Source organism: Microchirus variegatus (genome assembly GCF_963457635.1).
Source record: "Microchirus variegatus genome assembly, chromosome: 8".
NCBI lineage: Eukaryota > Metazoa > Chordata > Actinopteri > Pleuronectiformes > Soleidae > Microchirus > Microchirus variegatus.
In genome coordinates, this window is record NC_139809.1 from 16,248,441 (window position 1) to 16,261,910 (window position 13,470).

Below are 13,470 nucleotides of genomic sequence, written 5' to 3' on the forward strand. Positions count from 1 at the left end.
GGCGAGTACTCAAGGCACGTATTCCGTCAACCCGCCGCGGTGGATTGTGGGGACTGTAGTTTTTAGAAGTGGAATAATAAAATAAATCTGTTTTAAAGGAAATTAATGGGCGAAAAAATAGTTTTGAGTAAAACTATAACACTGGACTACATCATGATATCACAATAAACATATTCATAATAATATTTCACAGTAAAAGTGTTTGTTTTGGTATGGAATGTGGTACAATTTACAATAAAAACACATTTATGACATGATAAATCTATTAAAAAAAAATGAATCTAAGATTAAAGTAAATAATAACTGTAATCAAAACATGAACCACACATATATACTGTATATAATACATACAGTATTTTTGTGCACTTTGGTTAGTAACAGATGATGCGTGTGTTTGAAACATGGTCCGACTAAAATGGAGATTAATGGCAACAGTAAATTTGAAACTCCACATCAGTCGCTCGCCGGAAAATCATCTGATTCGTCGTTTTCCTCCGATTGGTCGAGAGCTGGAGGTAAATCTGGCTCATCAGACGTTTCAAGCTGTGGGAGAGTTTCAAAAACACTTTAGAGAAGGTGCAGGAGGAGGCAACACATTACAACCAAATCCAACTTATTCTATTGAGGACTAGAGGTCGACCGATACAGGTTTTTCTATGGCCGGTTAATTGATAATTGCCCTCATTTGGCCCATATACATACATCAACAACTAATATAAATATAACCACTAATATAAATATGTTTACAAGTCAAAAATATAGCCAGATCTGTCTCTCACTCTACATTTTATGCATCTACAATCATATACAGTATAGTATTTCGAGTAAAAATTGATTTTACAGGAAAAAGGTTATCAAATATATAATATATAAATAAAAAAATACAGTATATATAAAGTTGCCTAAATCGATAAATCTCTCTACACCTACACTGGACCCAAATCTTTCATGTCTATGTACCTGCTGCACACTTGTAGAGTCTGGATTCTCCTCCGTCGCGTTGCCTCTGTTGTTGTGCAGCTCCAGCAGTGTGTCATACTCACTCTTCACCTGATTAAAATCAGCCTGCAGCGTGTGCAACTGCGCAGGGGAAAAAAACACACACATTTTTACACATTATTTCATTCTAAATACTGTCATTTGTCGTTGTTTTACAGAGATTTTACGGCACGTGTCTGCAGTAACGAGACACCTGCAGGAGAGTCTGCCTGTGAGTTTCTTCCAGCGTGTCCCAGTTGCGTCGCGGTACAACATCCCAGTACTCGGCCTTCATCTTACTGAGCTCCTCCTGAGCTCTGGTCAGGTCGAGCCGGCACACCTTCAGAGCGAGCTGCAGCTCCACTGGGTCTTTATCCGCTTCTTTCACAAGGGAAACACAATCTCAGAGCACTTTTATACATAAGATTTAGATAATAGATAAACATATATATAAACAATGGGGGACAAGGGGGGGGGGTGATATTCGGCTACTTATATTATATTACTAACATGAATGTGCCATTCAGGATTTAAATATCACTGTTTTTTAAACTACATTTTAAGATTATCTCAGCTCTGGGTGATGCACCTTTTTCATTCTAGTTTTGAAAAGAAAATATTAAAAGTATCATTAATCCTTATTAGTCATTAATAATCATACACTGTAAAAAGAAAAACTTACTGCAATCACAAACAAAGATAGTGAGTTCTTTAAAAAAGTTCCATCAGCTAATATTGTTTTGCTAGATAAACGTGTAAGTTACAGTTTTCAAAATTCTGTTTTCAAACAGTTTGGCTAACTACTCTTGTTCAGATAATTTAAAAACTAAATTCAAAAAATTACATTTTGAATTCTGAGTTGGCACAACTCTAACATACAAGTTTGTCTCACAAAATAATATTAGTTGATGGAACTTTAAAAAAAATTAAGGGCTGTAAACTAAAATTGATTGCAGTAAGTTGCCTTGAAATTTTGAGTTTCCTCAACGTTTTCTTTTTTTTTACAGTGTAACCATCTTTGGCAGCAAAAAGTCAAACAACAAAATACTGCAGATGTTGGATGTTGAGTAGGAAAAATTTGCAGGTGTGAAATTGTGAAAATGAAAGGAAAATCACCACAAAATATTAAAAAAAAAAAAAGCTTTTGAAAGAGATCTTGATCTCAATGGGTCTTTTATCTGGTTAAATAAAAAAATAAATCATCCCCACAGTCCTCGTCAGGTGACTGTCGACCTGGGAACTGAATTATGAGGGTGTGATTTCTTGTTTGGACTCACCTGCGTCTTCGTCTGCGGGCATCTCCGTCTCCACAGTGGCTCTCGTCAGGTCACTGAGCTGGTCGATCAGCAGCTTGCGAGCATCGCGCTCCTCTCTGTACTGCAGATACTGGTTTGACAGCTCACATTGCATATGCTCTACCTGGAGAGGAATTAAAAGAAAAAAAAAAAAAGACAGAGGTAAGAATAATCTGAAAACAAAAGTTCCATAAAAATGATTTCTGGTATTTAAAACAGGGAATACATCTGGTTGTGCCTTAAAAAGCAGTCTTGACACTTGATACTGTTGAAGTTGAATGACTTTGTTTTATAATATTAGTGCAAAAACTCTAGTGTAAAGCAGCAGCAGTGTGTGTGTGTGTGTGTGTGTGTGTGTGTGTGTCGTGCCATGTACCACAGCCTGTGTGGCCTTTTCCTTTTCCCTCGCGGCCTCAAAGTCTCCGTGCAGCTGCTGCTTCTCCCTTTTCAAGGCTCCGATCTCCTCTCGCTCCTCTGCCCAGCGAGCCTGGATCTTCCTCTCACATTCCTCCCTCACCAGCCTCCAGTGGGTTCGCAGCGCTTCCAGTTCTCGGATTTGATCCTGCTGATGGGCTAAGCAGATGTATAACGCACAATGAAGGATAAATAGTATATGTATATATGTATATTCATACTGTTAGACCATAGAGCTGAGCTGACAACGTGATTTGTTGAATGAGTCTGTGACTCAACGACCTGATTTTCAGTATTTTACTAATTTCTGCTTCTCATCACAGCTGTTAATTGAGTCTTCAAGCAAAAAAGCTCATTATCAACTATTATTGGCTCAGAATTGACCAAAAATGATGATTAGTGAGTTGAATTCGAGTTGAGTTCTCTGGGTTAGACTCTTAATATGCCGACACATGAACAAGTTTGACACATATTAGATGATCACTGAATCTGAAAGGAACAATATTATTCTCCTTCCATTTAGAATTACTGCACTTTGAATAAAAAAAAAAAAGCCTCATAAGGCGCTCTGTATTTTATGTGGATTCCTGTTCAAATCTTCAATAACAAAACCAGGAGCATTTATTTTAGTATCTTTAGTATCCTACCATGTCTGTTCCTTCATTGTTGCCATGATAAGCCTCTAAAAAATGCTTATACGATGATGCCGTAGACATAATGTCAAATCACTTCGGCCTTTTTGTTACAAATATCCAGCCAATCCTACAACAGCTGGCTATTTCTATTTTTTCTCCATTGTAATTACACATTCTTTGCTGGCATTTCTTTATAGAAACCTTTTTTTTTTTAAAGTAAAAGTGCAATTCATCTTCAGAAACCACAGCGATGAAGCTACGGTCACTGACCTAACGTGTTCTCATACTCCTTCTTGATGGCAGAGAGAATGGGTTGGTAGGTTTTAAACTCCTTGATGAAACAACCGAAGATATCACGGTGGACCTGCGGCCAAAACAGATGAGATGATTATGTAGCATAACAAAATGAGGCCTGTGACGTTGATACACATGTAGAGTATATGTTATATTATTATATCAGTACCTGTAGCTTTAGTTCCTGGTACTTTGGCTCTTGGGCGCTGACAGAATGGAGCTCCTTGTTCAAATAACTTTCCATGAACATCAGCAGTCGGGGTTTTCTGTCTGCGCCTGCATAAATGTGACTGCTTTCTGTGAAGCACAACTAACAGAACACACACACACAGGTTTGTGCAGCTAGTTTGGTCACATTTATTCTGCCATCCGAACATAAGCTTTTAACCCAGCTACAATTCAGCTACAAAGGTCACTGTTAATACAAGAAAAGATCCCCAAAAGCTAACAAAAAGTAGAATTTATACACCACAAAAACACAATATTTGCTGATTAAAGTGACCATACTTTCAGTAAAAATACCTGGATTATTACACAATATCATGTATTTGGTTTGCTCACCTTCCTCGCTGCAGGTGCAGGGTCAGTCACAACACCACTAACACCACTTCCTCCCTCTCGCTCTCCCTCTGACGTGCGCTCATTCTGATCACTGTGGTCAAACGTGAGTCTGAAAGAAACGTGAAACGTATTTTTTTATATATTTTTTACCAAAAAACTGAAAAAAATAACAACAAATTATTATTTATTGATTAAGATGCAAAACGACAGTTATTTACTTGCCCTCCAAAACGGAAAAAAAATTAATAGTGGTTGAGTAGCTAACCGTTTATTTGCCAAATAAATAACATATATATTATAATAATATATATATAGATATGTATATCTATATATATAGATATACATATATATCTATATATATATACATACATACATAGATATATTCTTCTTTTCCTTCGTTTGTTTTACAAATTTTAATTTGTTTGTGTTGAGGCGTTAGCTACTATCTTATTGGCAGCTAATACCAATTAACAATCTAAACTTTGCTTTTTAACCAGCTAGTTATACTAACCACTGAACTACGTGTGCTAATACAACATAGTAATTACTTCATCGTTGCTCACCTTTGATTCTGTGGCGGCGCTAATGGCGGAAACTTAATATGTTTGTGTGGTGACATGTTTGGAAAGTCTTAGCATCACAGCTCATAGCATTGTAGAGGGGTTCCCATGGTAACGAGGAGGGTGACCGGCAGGACCCAACATAGTAGACCGCGCCGCGCCTAACTATTTTTCAGCTAAAACTTTGTTCTTAGTCTAAATAGAGAATATAAACATCTCCTAAACACGACAAGGTTAAATTATTATTATTTGTATTATTTACCTTAGTATTAGCCATTAACTCTGTCCGGTCCCGGTAACAAACTCTACGATAATTAAACAAGTAACTTACTTTAGAAATATCACAGGAATCTACAGCTGCCAAATACACATGGAAGTCCTGGAAAAAGGAAATGTGAAAAACAACATTTGACTAACAGGCACATTTTACAAACATCGCACTTGATGTTGTTCTGAAATCAATGGGAACATTCATTCTGTCACAGTAGCTAGCCAATATATGTACGCACAACTTTTTTCTCATACATGTGACACGCATGGACAGAGTGAGTGTGAAATAATTTAATGTATTTCTATCAATGTAACCGCTGAAATACTACACATTTCCTCGATTCGTTTCTCAGTGAAAGCCCTGAACCAGGGTCACCGCAGGGGAGCTGTGTAGTCTTTCCCAGGGACCTGAGCATGACGCGGGCGCGCCGCGGAACTCCATTACCCACAGTGCAGCGCGGCAGCCTTACAGTCTGCTGCCGCTGCTGCTTATCCGGGGATGTCACACCAGTGTTGCTGCTGCTGGTGCTATTTTCTCCCCTCAGTCCCTCTCACTCTCAGCCCACAGCTCCAGCGGAGTGACACGGGGCTTTCGGACACAAAGAACGGAACATTAAGTCGCGAAAGGCGAAGAATATGGCAGAGCTCGGAGCGGGAAGTCTGCCTTTAGGGGATCCTGCTTTTAACTACCAGGAGCACGAGCTCAACGAGCGGCTGAAGCGGCTCTATCCGGCTGTTAACGAGGAAGAGACCCCTTTACCCCGATCCTGGAGCCCCAAGGATAAATACAGCTACATCGGGCTGTCACAGAACAACCTGCGGGTCCACTATAAAGGTCAGAGGGCTGGGTCACTCCCGATGGGTCTGAATATGTTGACACAACAACAGCACAGTCAAATCTGTCACTGTGTTGTTGCGAAGGGGGGGTCGCACACACACTCACACTGTATGCGATTATGATGACTGTGTGTGTATGTGTGTGTAGTCCTGGTAGATCTAGTTTGAGCTGCTTCTCCTCTCCTATAACCTTGCTTTGTTTTACAAATGAGCAAACGAGCGCCCCAAAATCCTCGGGTGTCCGTGAACTCGCTGACCCGCACAGTTGAAGTCCACCTCCAACAACACGGCTCCCTTTTGTTTGTTTACCGTTTATGACGTTATTTGTTTGTGGTAAACTGACTCCACAGCTGGCCTTCTCCTCAGTTTTGGACTGGAATTGTTTGTGTGTGTGTGGGGAGGTCACTGACAGTTATGACGACGCATTACTGCCACGGGCTTTGCCAGTTAGCTTACTCATGGAATTTAACTAACACGAGTAGGCTAACAGAAGCAAAGCTACCCCGTAGAGCAAACACAGTTGCTACTAGCCGTATGGCTAACGAGCTATTGCTGGCTATGCTAGCTGCTGCTTTTGGCCAGGGTGCTAATGAAAACAGTGATAAGCTTAGCTGGCTACAAAATGGACTCGAGCCAAACTTGTTAGCCGTGTACAACGTATTGTTTTGAGTATTGAGTGAAGTGTTGCAGTTGTTTTTGGTTTTGGGTAAACAGAAAGCGTCAAAATATGATTTAAAATAAAGGGCATTGTTTCACGCGTGAAGTCTTTCATAAATCATATTTTCACCCCCTGAGTAACCGGTTTAACTACATGTAGATGTGTATGTTAAGCCGTTAACACAACAACAGTGTCGGTGTCAGTGAAGCAGAAGGACGAGGCCTCTGCTCTGCGCATTACATTAAGCCAAATGCACCGATCTTGTCATAAATCCGTGTTGTCGGAGCTCTTTTGGCATTTTTTCACAGTAAAGGCAACTTTGCTCATGTGACGGCCGGGGCAGTCAATCGCGGATCGAGAAGACTGTCATTGTGCTCACACGGGCCCTCGCCTGATGGATTATCGTACGTATACAGAGTCTAAATCAAAACAAGGTGACATCTGTGTGAAGTGTTTTTACCCTGCTGTGTTATTTTTCGTCAGGCGACACGTCAGGGCAGCCCCCCTCCCCCTCTCTTCCTTCTCCTCCTCCATCATCATCATCATCATCAGACAGGCCAGTCAGTCTTTCATCATCAGGCTGTGGAGATAACACATCTCACTACAGGGCCACTGTTTAGTTCAGTCGGCTGTTAACATCATCAAAAACACGAGAGTGGAGAAGATTTTGACAGATTTATCTGGCACACACTGGACATGTAGTCATGGTCCTGCTGTTTGTGAATAGCAGAGAGGGGGAAAAAATACCTATTGTTTACTATTATTTGTGCAAATAAAGAAGCTGGCAGATACAACTGATAAAACTTTTATTGTTAATTGAGCGCACAGGTGATCAGATTACAGCCGTCCCCTGCAAGTAGTTACGTTTGTTATAATAGAGGGTTTTCACCAACGTCACGTTCGAGGCAGTAACCCGGATCTGCGGCCATATTGAAGGTAAAATCTGATGGATAAATGTCTGAAACCACAGAAAAGCTCCTCAAAACGCATTATAGATGCAAAGGCATACAGGGAAGGACTTGGTCCGCAGGAAAGCCAGGATATTTGGAAAAGTTATGGTTTATTAGTGGTGCAGATCCATACGAGTTGGCTCCCTTGAGAGTCTTCCGTCTATTGCGTATCCTGATATAGTCAATAACGTCTTTATTCAACCTAACCTTAACTGCATGATATCATGAATACCCAAGGTGTAACGTTAGATTTTTAAGAACAATTAATTACTCACGGGCCACATAAAATGACATGGCGGGCCACATCTGGCCCCCGGGCCTTGAGTTTGACACACGTGGTCTAAGGGATGCAAAGATAACAGTAACTTGTTACAACCAAGTCAAGCTGGGCTATAAGACTGTAAAATAACACATATTTTGCAAAAAAGTGTCACATAAAATTACAATTCTTTATCGACAGAAAACAGAGGAGCATTTCACAAACAAACGTCTTTGTTATATTGAAACTGAAGGAAATGATATCATGCAACATTGATTTATTAAGATCCCCCATTAGCTACTGTAGTAGCTACTCTTCCTGGGCTCTACATACTATTCAACAACAACAATCTAATTAATCTAATTAATTGGAATAACTCTATAATATTAGCTCTTCAATAATAAGAAAACAGGGAGGAAATAAAAATAGAACATGATGTGGCAATATTGTTTTCCTTTTGTTTACTCTCATTTGTGTAAATCAAGACCCTGGCACATTGCCTAATACAACATTATAGATTATTTCATAACCACAACTGATGAGATTGATGGTGTTCATACAGTTGAAGCACAGGTTCCTTTTTATTTAGAGGTCAAACAATGTGTGGGGTTTTCTGTGGCAGATGCTGGTCTTATGAAGAAATGAAGGAAGCTGATAGCAGATAGACGATTTAGTTTAATAATTACAAATGATGCATGTGATTGCTCATTATCGTCAATGACCTTTTACCAACAACAATTACAGTCTGTCTCTCCAGGCTGCATTTGGGTCTCCCCTACAGTGCACTGGTATAATTTAAAAGAAAGTCATGTTAAATGTGTTAAACATGTAAACAAAAAACTAAACATTGTCATATGAACTTTATTTTACATAAATGATTGCTCCACTTAATTGGCCAACCATTTAACTGATGTAACCCAGAGGATTGAGCCAATACAGTATTGTTCCAATACTGGTCAAAATCACTGGATTGGATATTGGACAGATAAAAATGTACAATCCAATAATCCTATATATCACTATGTAGGGACTGTAAAAACGCAATGGAACATTCATGGTTTTAAAGCTCCCATAGAGTTGTCCTATCGCACATATATGTGAGTTATGGAGGTCTACTTGCATACATCCTGTTTTTATGGTCAAAAACATCCGAGTTGCTGTAAATGAGCCGATAGAAATCTCTCCTCACTGAAGCTCTCCTCAGCCGTGCTGTTTCAGACTGAAATCTCACCTCTAGAATACAGACTGTGTTGTGATTGGCCAGCTAATGACAGCTTTCCCAACTGTCTTGTGATTGACCAATACCTGGAAGTGACGTAATTAGCACACCAGCTCTCAGAAGTGCAGCTCCCCCCTCTGGAACGGCGGATGCACTGCTACTCATTATCAAAACATTGTTTTAACAGTGTTTAAAAATAGCTTCTTCACGACTCCCCGCCGCAGTCCCTTTTATGACTTTGACCCGGAGTCAGACCCAGAGTCAGAAGACACTGTCGCTCATGAAACACCTCCACAACGGATGTTATTCTTCTTCTGCGGTTCAATGTACGCAACCGGATGTGCCCGGACTAGTGCCCGGAGCAGGACGATCTGCTGTTCAGGAGAAATGCTGTTTACGTTTTTTTTTTCAGAAATCTCGCTGAGCCCGAGATACAATACAACACTGCGTTATCAGCAGTGGCTGAACTGTTTGTTTTGAACCTTCAGGGCTTCTTAAAGGTACAATATGTAGTATTTATGGGTTTATATAACCCAAATAACCCACTTTTTTATACATATTATGTGCTCCTGCATTGTCTAGTCGCTGTATAATAGTTTTTGTTTCATTTTCGTAGTGTTTCAAAAAGTCATGTTAAATAACATGACCGCGGAGCGCGGTTGAATAGCCACTGTTAGCAGCGAGACGCCATGTTTCTACCGGAGCCTGTAAGGACAAACGCGAGAGAACAAAACAAGCGTCTCTTTACTTGTAGCGGAAGTCCCGCCTCCTCTCTCTCCGCTTCGTCTGCTACGGCCGCGGTAGCTCGCCCTCTCCTTCGCCTCACGAACCTCATCTGCTGACACGGAGAAAGACGACGAGGACGACATTTGACCAGCTGCGGAAACCGTAGCGCTCAGGGAAGGGAGGGGGTGAGCAGAGCAGCAGGTCTTTGTTGTAAATTTCAGCCTCTCCTCTAGATGACACTATAAACTACTTATTTCCCCTTTAAACAAGGTAATGACGCAGATACACACCAAAAAACAGCGTTAATTGGAACTTCCCGCTTTAAAGGTCTAAAAGGACTGTTTCGGACTGATGAAAGTGGTATTGTCCCATACCTAGACGACCCTTATCTCTATTTTCATCCCTGCCTTCCGTCCATAAATAGCTTTATCCATTTGTCACATCTGAGATGCACCATTTGGATGAGCCATGTCGAGCATTAAGGCCGCTGATTACTGTGACACTGGGAGGACGACGTGCTGTAAAGTAGGTCTATTCTGAAGCGTGCTGGATCATTCAGTCTTCTCCGGATTATTCCAGCTCTTGCTTTGTTTCTTCACCCCCTGTGGTTTAGATGCTATTTTGACCAGTGTGCCAATTTTCTCTCTTTAAGGGAACACAGCGTCGACCTACTCTTAATATGCACAGATTAGTAAACCCTAATTAAAATGGGGAGATGCATGAATTAACACTGCAATACAAACATATCGACCTGGTATCCATGAAACCACCAGGGGAGATGATGTTATTTTTCCCCAAATTGTGGATTTCTGGTCAGATTATTTATTAATCAACTTTGACACTATTTTATTATTTCATAGACCTTAATGGTTCATAAATGGGCGGGAAAATAGGTTCAACTACTGGACAAGGACTTGATGCACTGTAGCATTCCATTCATAGTGATGTCGGTGTTGCTAATGAAGTTTTGATTCTCCACCAGGGTGACAAGATTATGTTGGATTAAAAGCATACGCAAGTGTTCCATCATCCATCTTATATTTATTGATCAATTTGATACAGATCTATTTATACACTTGGACAAGGACAGTTGTATGGTTGTCTTATAATGATAAAGGGTTTTTAAAATCACAACATGCCCGTTGCAAACTCCATTTTCTCTCTGTCTATATTCGGTCTCTCTTTTACTGCTTTATATTATTGATCAGCGGATAAATGATGTGGTTCAGATGATGAAGGGAGACGACTGACATTTCACATTCGTGTAGAAAACCAAAAGAGTTTCCATCGGGCGCCGGTTACATGTGTTTGGTGCAAATATTGGATTGGAAATAGTCAAAACTGAGCGCCTGGCTGTATGCACTGGGACCAGTATGGTATCTAAAGCTGTTAAAGCAGTTGTTTGTAGGCAGCATAATGTGATGTCTTTTGTAACAAGAATGTGTTAATCAGTGACATTAAGCTATACATTATCAGTTTCCCCTCATCATCTTTATCTAATTTAAGAAAATCTACTTACAACCATTTGATATTATGTTCCTGAAAAGCTGTTGTGAGAATTATTTGTGCTTCTGCAGCCACAGTGTTTGTATGTGAAGCATTCAGTTCCGTTGTTTTTCTCCTTAAATAAGTGCTCTGTGGTTTACTGCAGCCTTGTGCAACCTTGCACCTAATGCCAAAAACAATAACAGTAATAATAATAATTTTATTTCAAAGGAAATTTGCTCTGTTTTGGTATGGTGTCAGCATCTATATCCAATTCTGTAACCAGATTAGATTAGCAAACTAGCACATATACTGTACATAAGGTATTCAGATTTGATGATTTGTTTCCAAATAGATAGATGGATGTACTTTATTGTTTCCATCATGGTACGGTTCGGTTTGGTACAGTATGGTTTTATACGTTAGAGCCCGTCATTACCTTACCATTTTACTCTGGTACCCCAGGGGAAAGGTGCCAAAGAATGGCACTGTTTCGGTTATTTTGGTACTATTACTTGTGGAAATACCAAAAAAATACATTTTACTGTACCAATACTTTCCACTACGGCTTAAGAAGGAGTTTAGCTACTTCCCTAATCCTATCCTCATCATCCCTTGACCAAAAGTGTGTGCGACATCTGTGGAAGTTTATTCTCGCTGTTTTTAATGTGCTGCTGCTATATAAATAAATATCACTTGACTACAAGATCCCCAAAGTGCTGCTGAGACGTCCAAATTTTCATGTAGGTCACAGCCTGACAAAGTGAACAGAACTACGTCATCGGCACAAAAATATGACACACAATCCTGAGGTCACCAGGGAGGGACTGGACATCCTCCAACACCTTTGGCTTGGACTTAAAATTTTGCCCTTGAAAAAAAAAAAATCACAAACAGAGTCAATGACGAAGAGCAACCTCTGTCTGTCAGTGGAGAACGTTTGACTCAGAGCCAAGGATGAAGACCAAAGCTTCTGGTCCGGTTACACAAGGAACTGCTTGCTCGTTGTGGTCCGTAATCTCAGAGCTGCACCTGTTTTAGGTCCACTTAGGTCCACATCCTTCATAATACAGTTACTTGAGGTTAGGTTCTTACTGCTCATCAAAGTTGTAGAAGTAGTGGATTAAGTTTGGTCCTTTAGCTTCTCACATTGTGGGGGTCGCCTCAGCTGATGATCCGTATGTGATTTGGCAGAGATTTGCTAGATGCCCTTACCGATGCAACCTCCCATCTATCAGGGCTTGGTCAAGGTCCTAAATTGGCATTAGGAGGGTTCGATTAAAGGGATACTTCACAGATTTCAATGTGGATTTGTATTGCTAGAATAGCAGTAGTATTTTTTAGAAAATGGGCTTCCCTCCCTCAGTTTTTCCCTGACTTGTAAAAAAATCTGTTTTCCCTTATCCAAATGAGCCCTACTGTGAGTCAAATGATGCGTTTTGCATCACAGTAGGGCACATTTTGAAATATTTTGATAATCGATTAATCGGTTTGAGAGTTTGTAAGGGATTGTGATTTTTTTTTTTTTTTTAGCTTAAATGTGAATATTTTCTGGGTTCTTTCCTCCATATAAGAAAGAAATCATTAAAAGTGAATTATTTGAGAATATCATCCTTTTTCTGTCGTTAGTTGCGGACCTAATCTGTCGATGTTGGAGTACATAATCTCTCTCAGTGAAGTCAGTAGATGTTTTAACTCAGTACTCGGTGTCATCGCATTTATACAACATTCCTTTCCCTTTTTAAACCACACGTGCCATTTTGAAAAGCAGAGGTGTGAATATAAAAGGCCCCGTTTTTCGGTGCAGACATTTTGATTTGTCATAGTAGGTGCTGCTGCATGGATCGTGGCTGTATTCCATTGAGCTGCATTTTCAGGGTGTTGGTGTTTGTGCTGTCACTCATATCTCACTGGGACACTTGTTCTGAGCTTTTCATGTTATCGTCAACATCTGTGCTTTCCCTGCTAAGACATGTGAAAATGTGTTCTGAGATAGAGAGAGGGAAAAAAAGGCCTGTGACATAATGATCATGTAATCATGTCTGTGTGCTATTTAAATGTTCCTGTAAGAGTTTGACTGTGTGACACACAACACCAGCCTCCTGAAACTGAAGCCATGTAAAACACAGGCTACTATTGCAGACTTATTATCTTTTCTTGCTTTGATATTTTTGGAGCGAGTCAAAGGCTACGCTGTGTGAGTGTGATGATAGCATTACGTTAACAAAAGGGAGTTAAACGATCCGAATGGTGTTGATTGTGGTGAAATAATGACGCCACTTTTGTCACTGCATTTCCTGCTTTATTCAGTCAGTGGAAATCAATTTAC

At 40.1% G+C, this 13,470-nt stretch overlaps 1 protein-coding gene across 2 annotated transcripts in view; it reads left to right on the plus strand.

Moving 5' to 3' along the window:
• The first annotated feature begins 5,580 nt into the window (after positions 1-5,580).
• The window catches only part of ranbp10 (RAN binding protein 10), a 40,275-nt gene continuing 32,385 nt past the window's right edge, over positions 5,581-13,470 (plus strand). For both annotated transcript variants that reach the window (XM_083893373.1, XM_083893374.1), the window contains exon 1: positions 5,581-5,842. In XM_083893373.1, the coding sequence (XP_083749499.1) occupies positions 5,644-5,842 (199 nt within the window). In that variant the 5' untranslated portion in view covers positions 5,581-5,643. The remainder of the gene's footprint in view (positions 5,843-13,470) is intronic.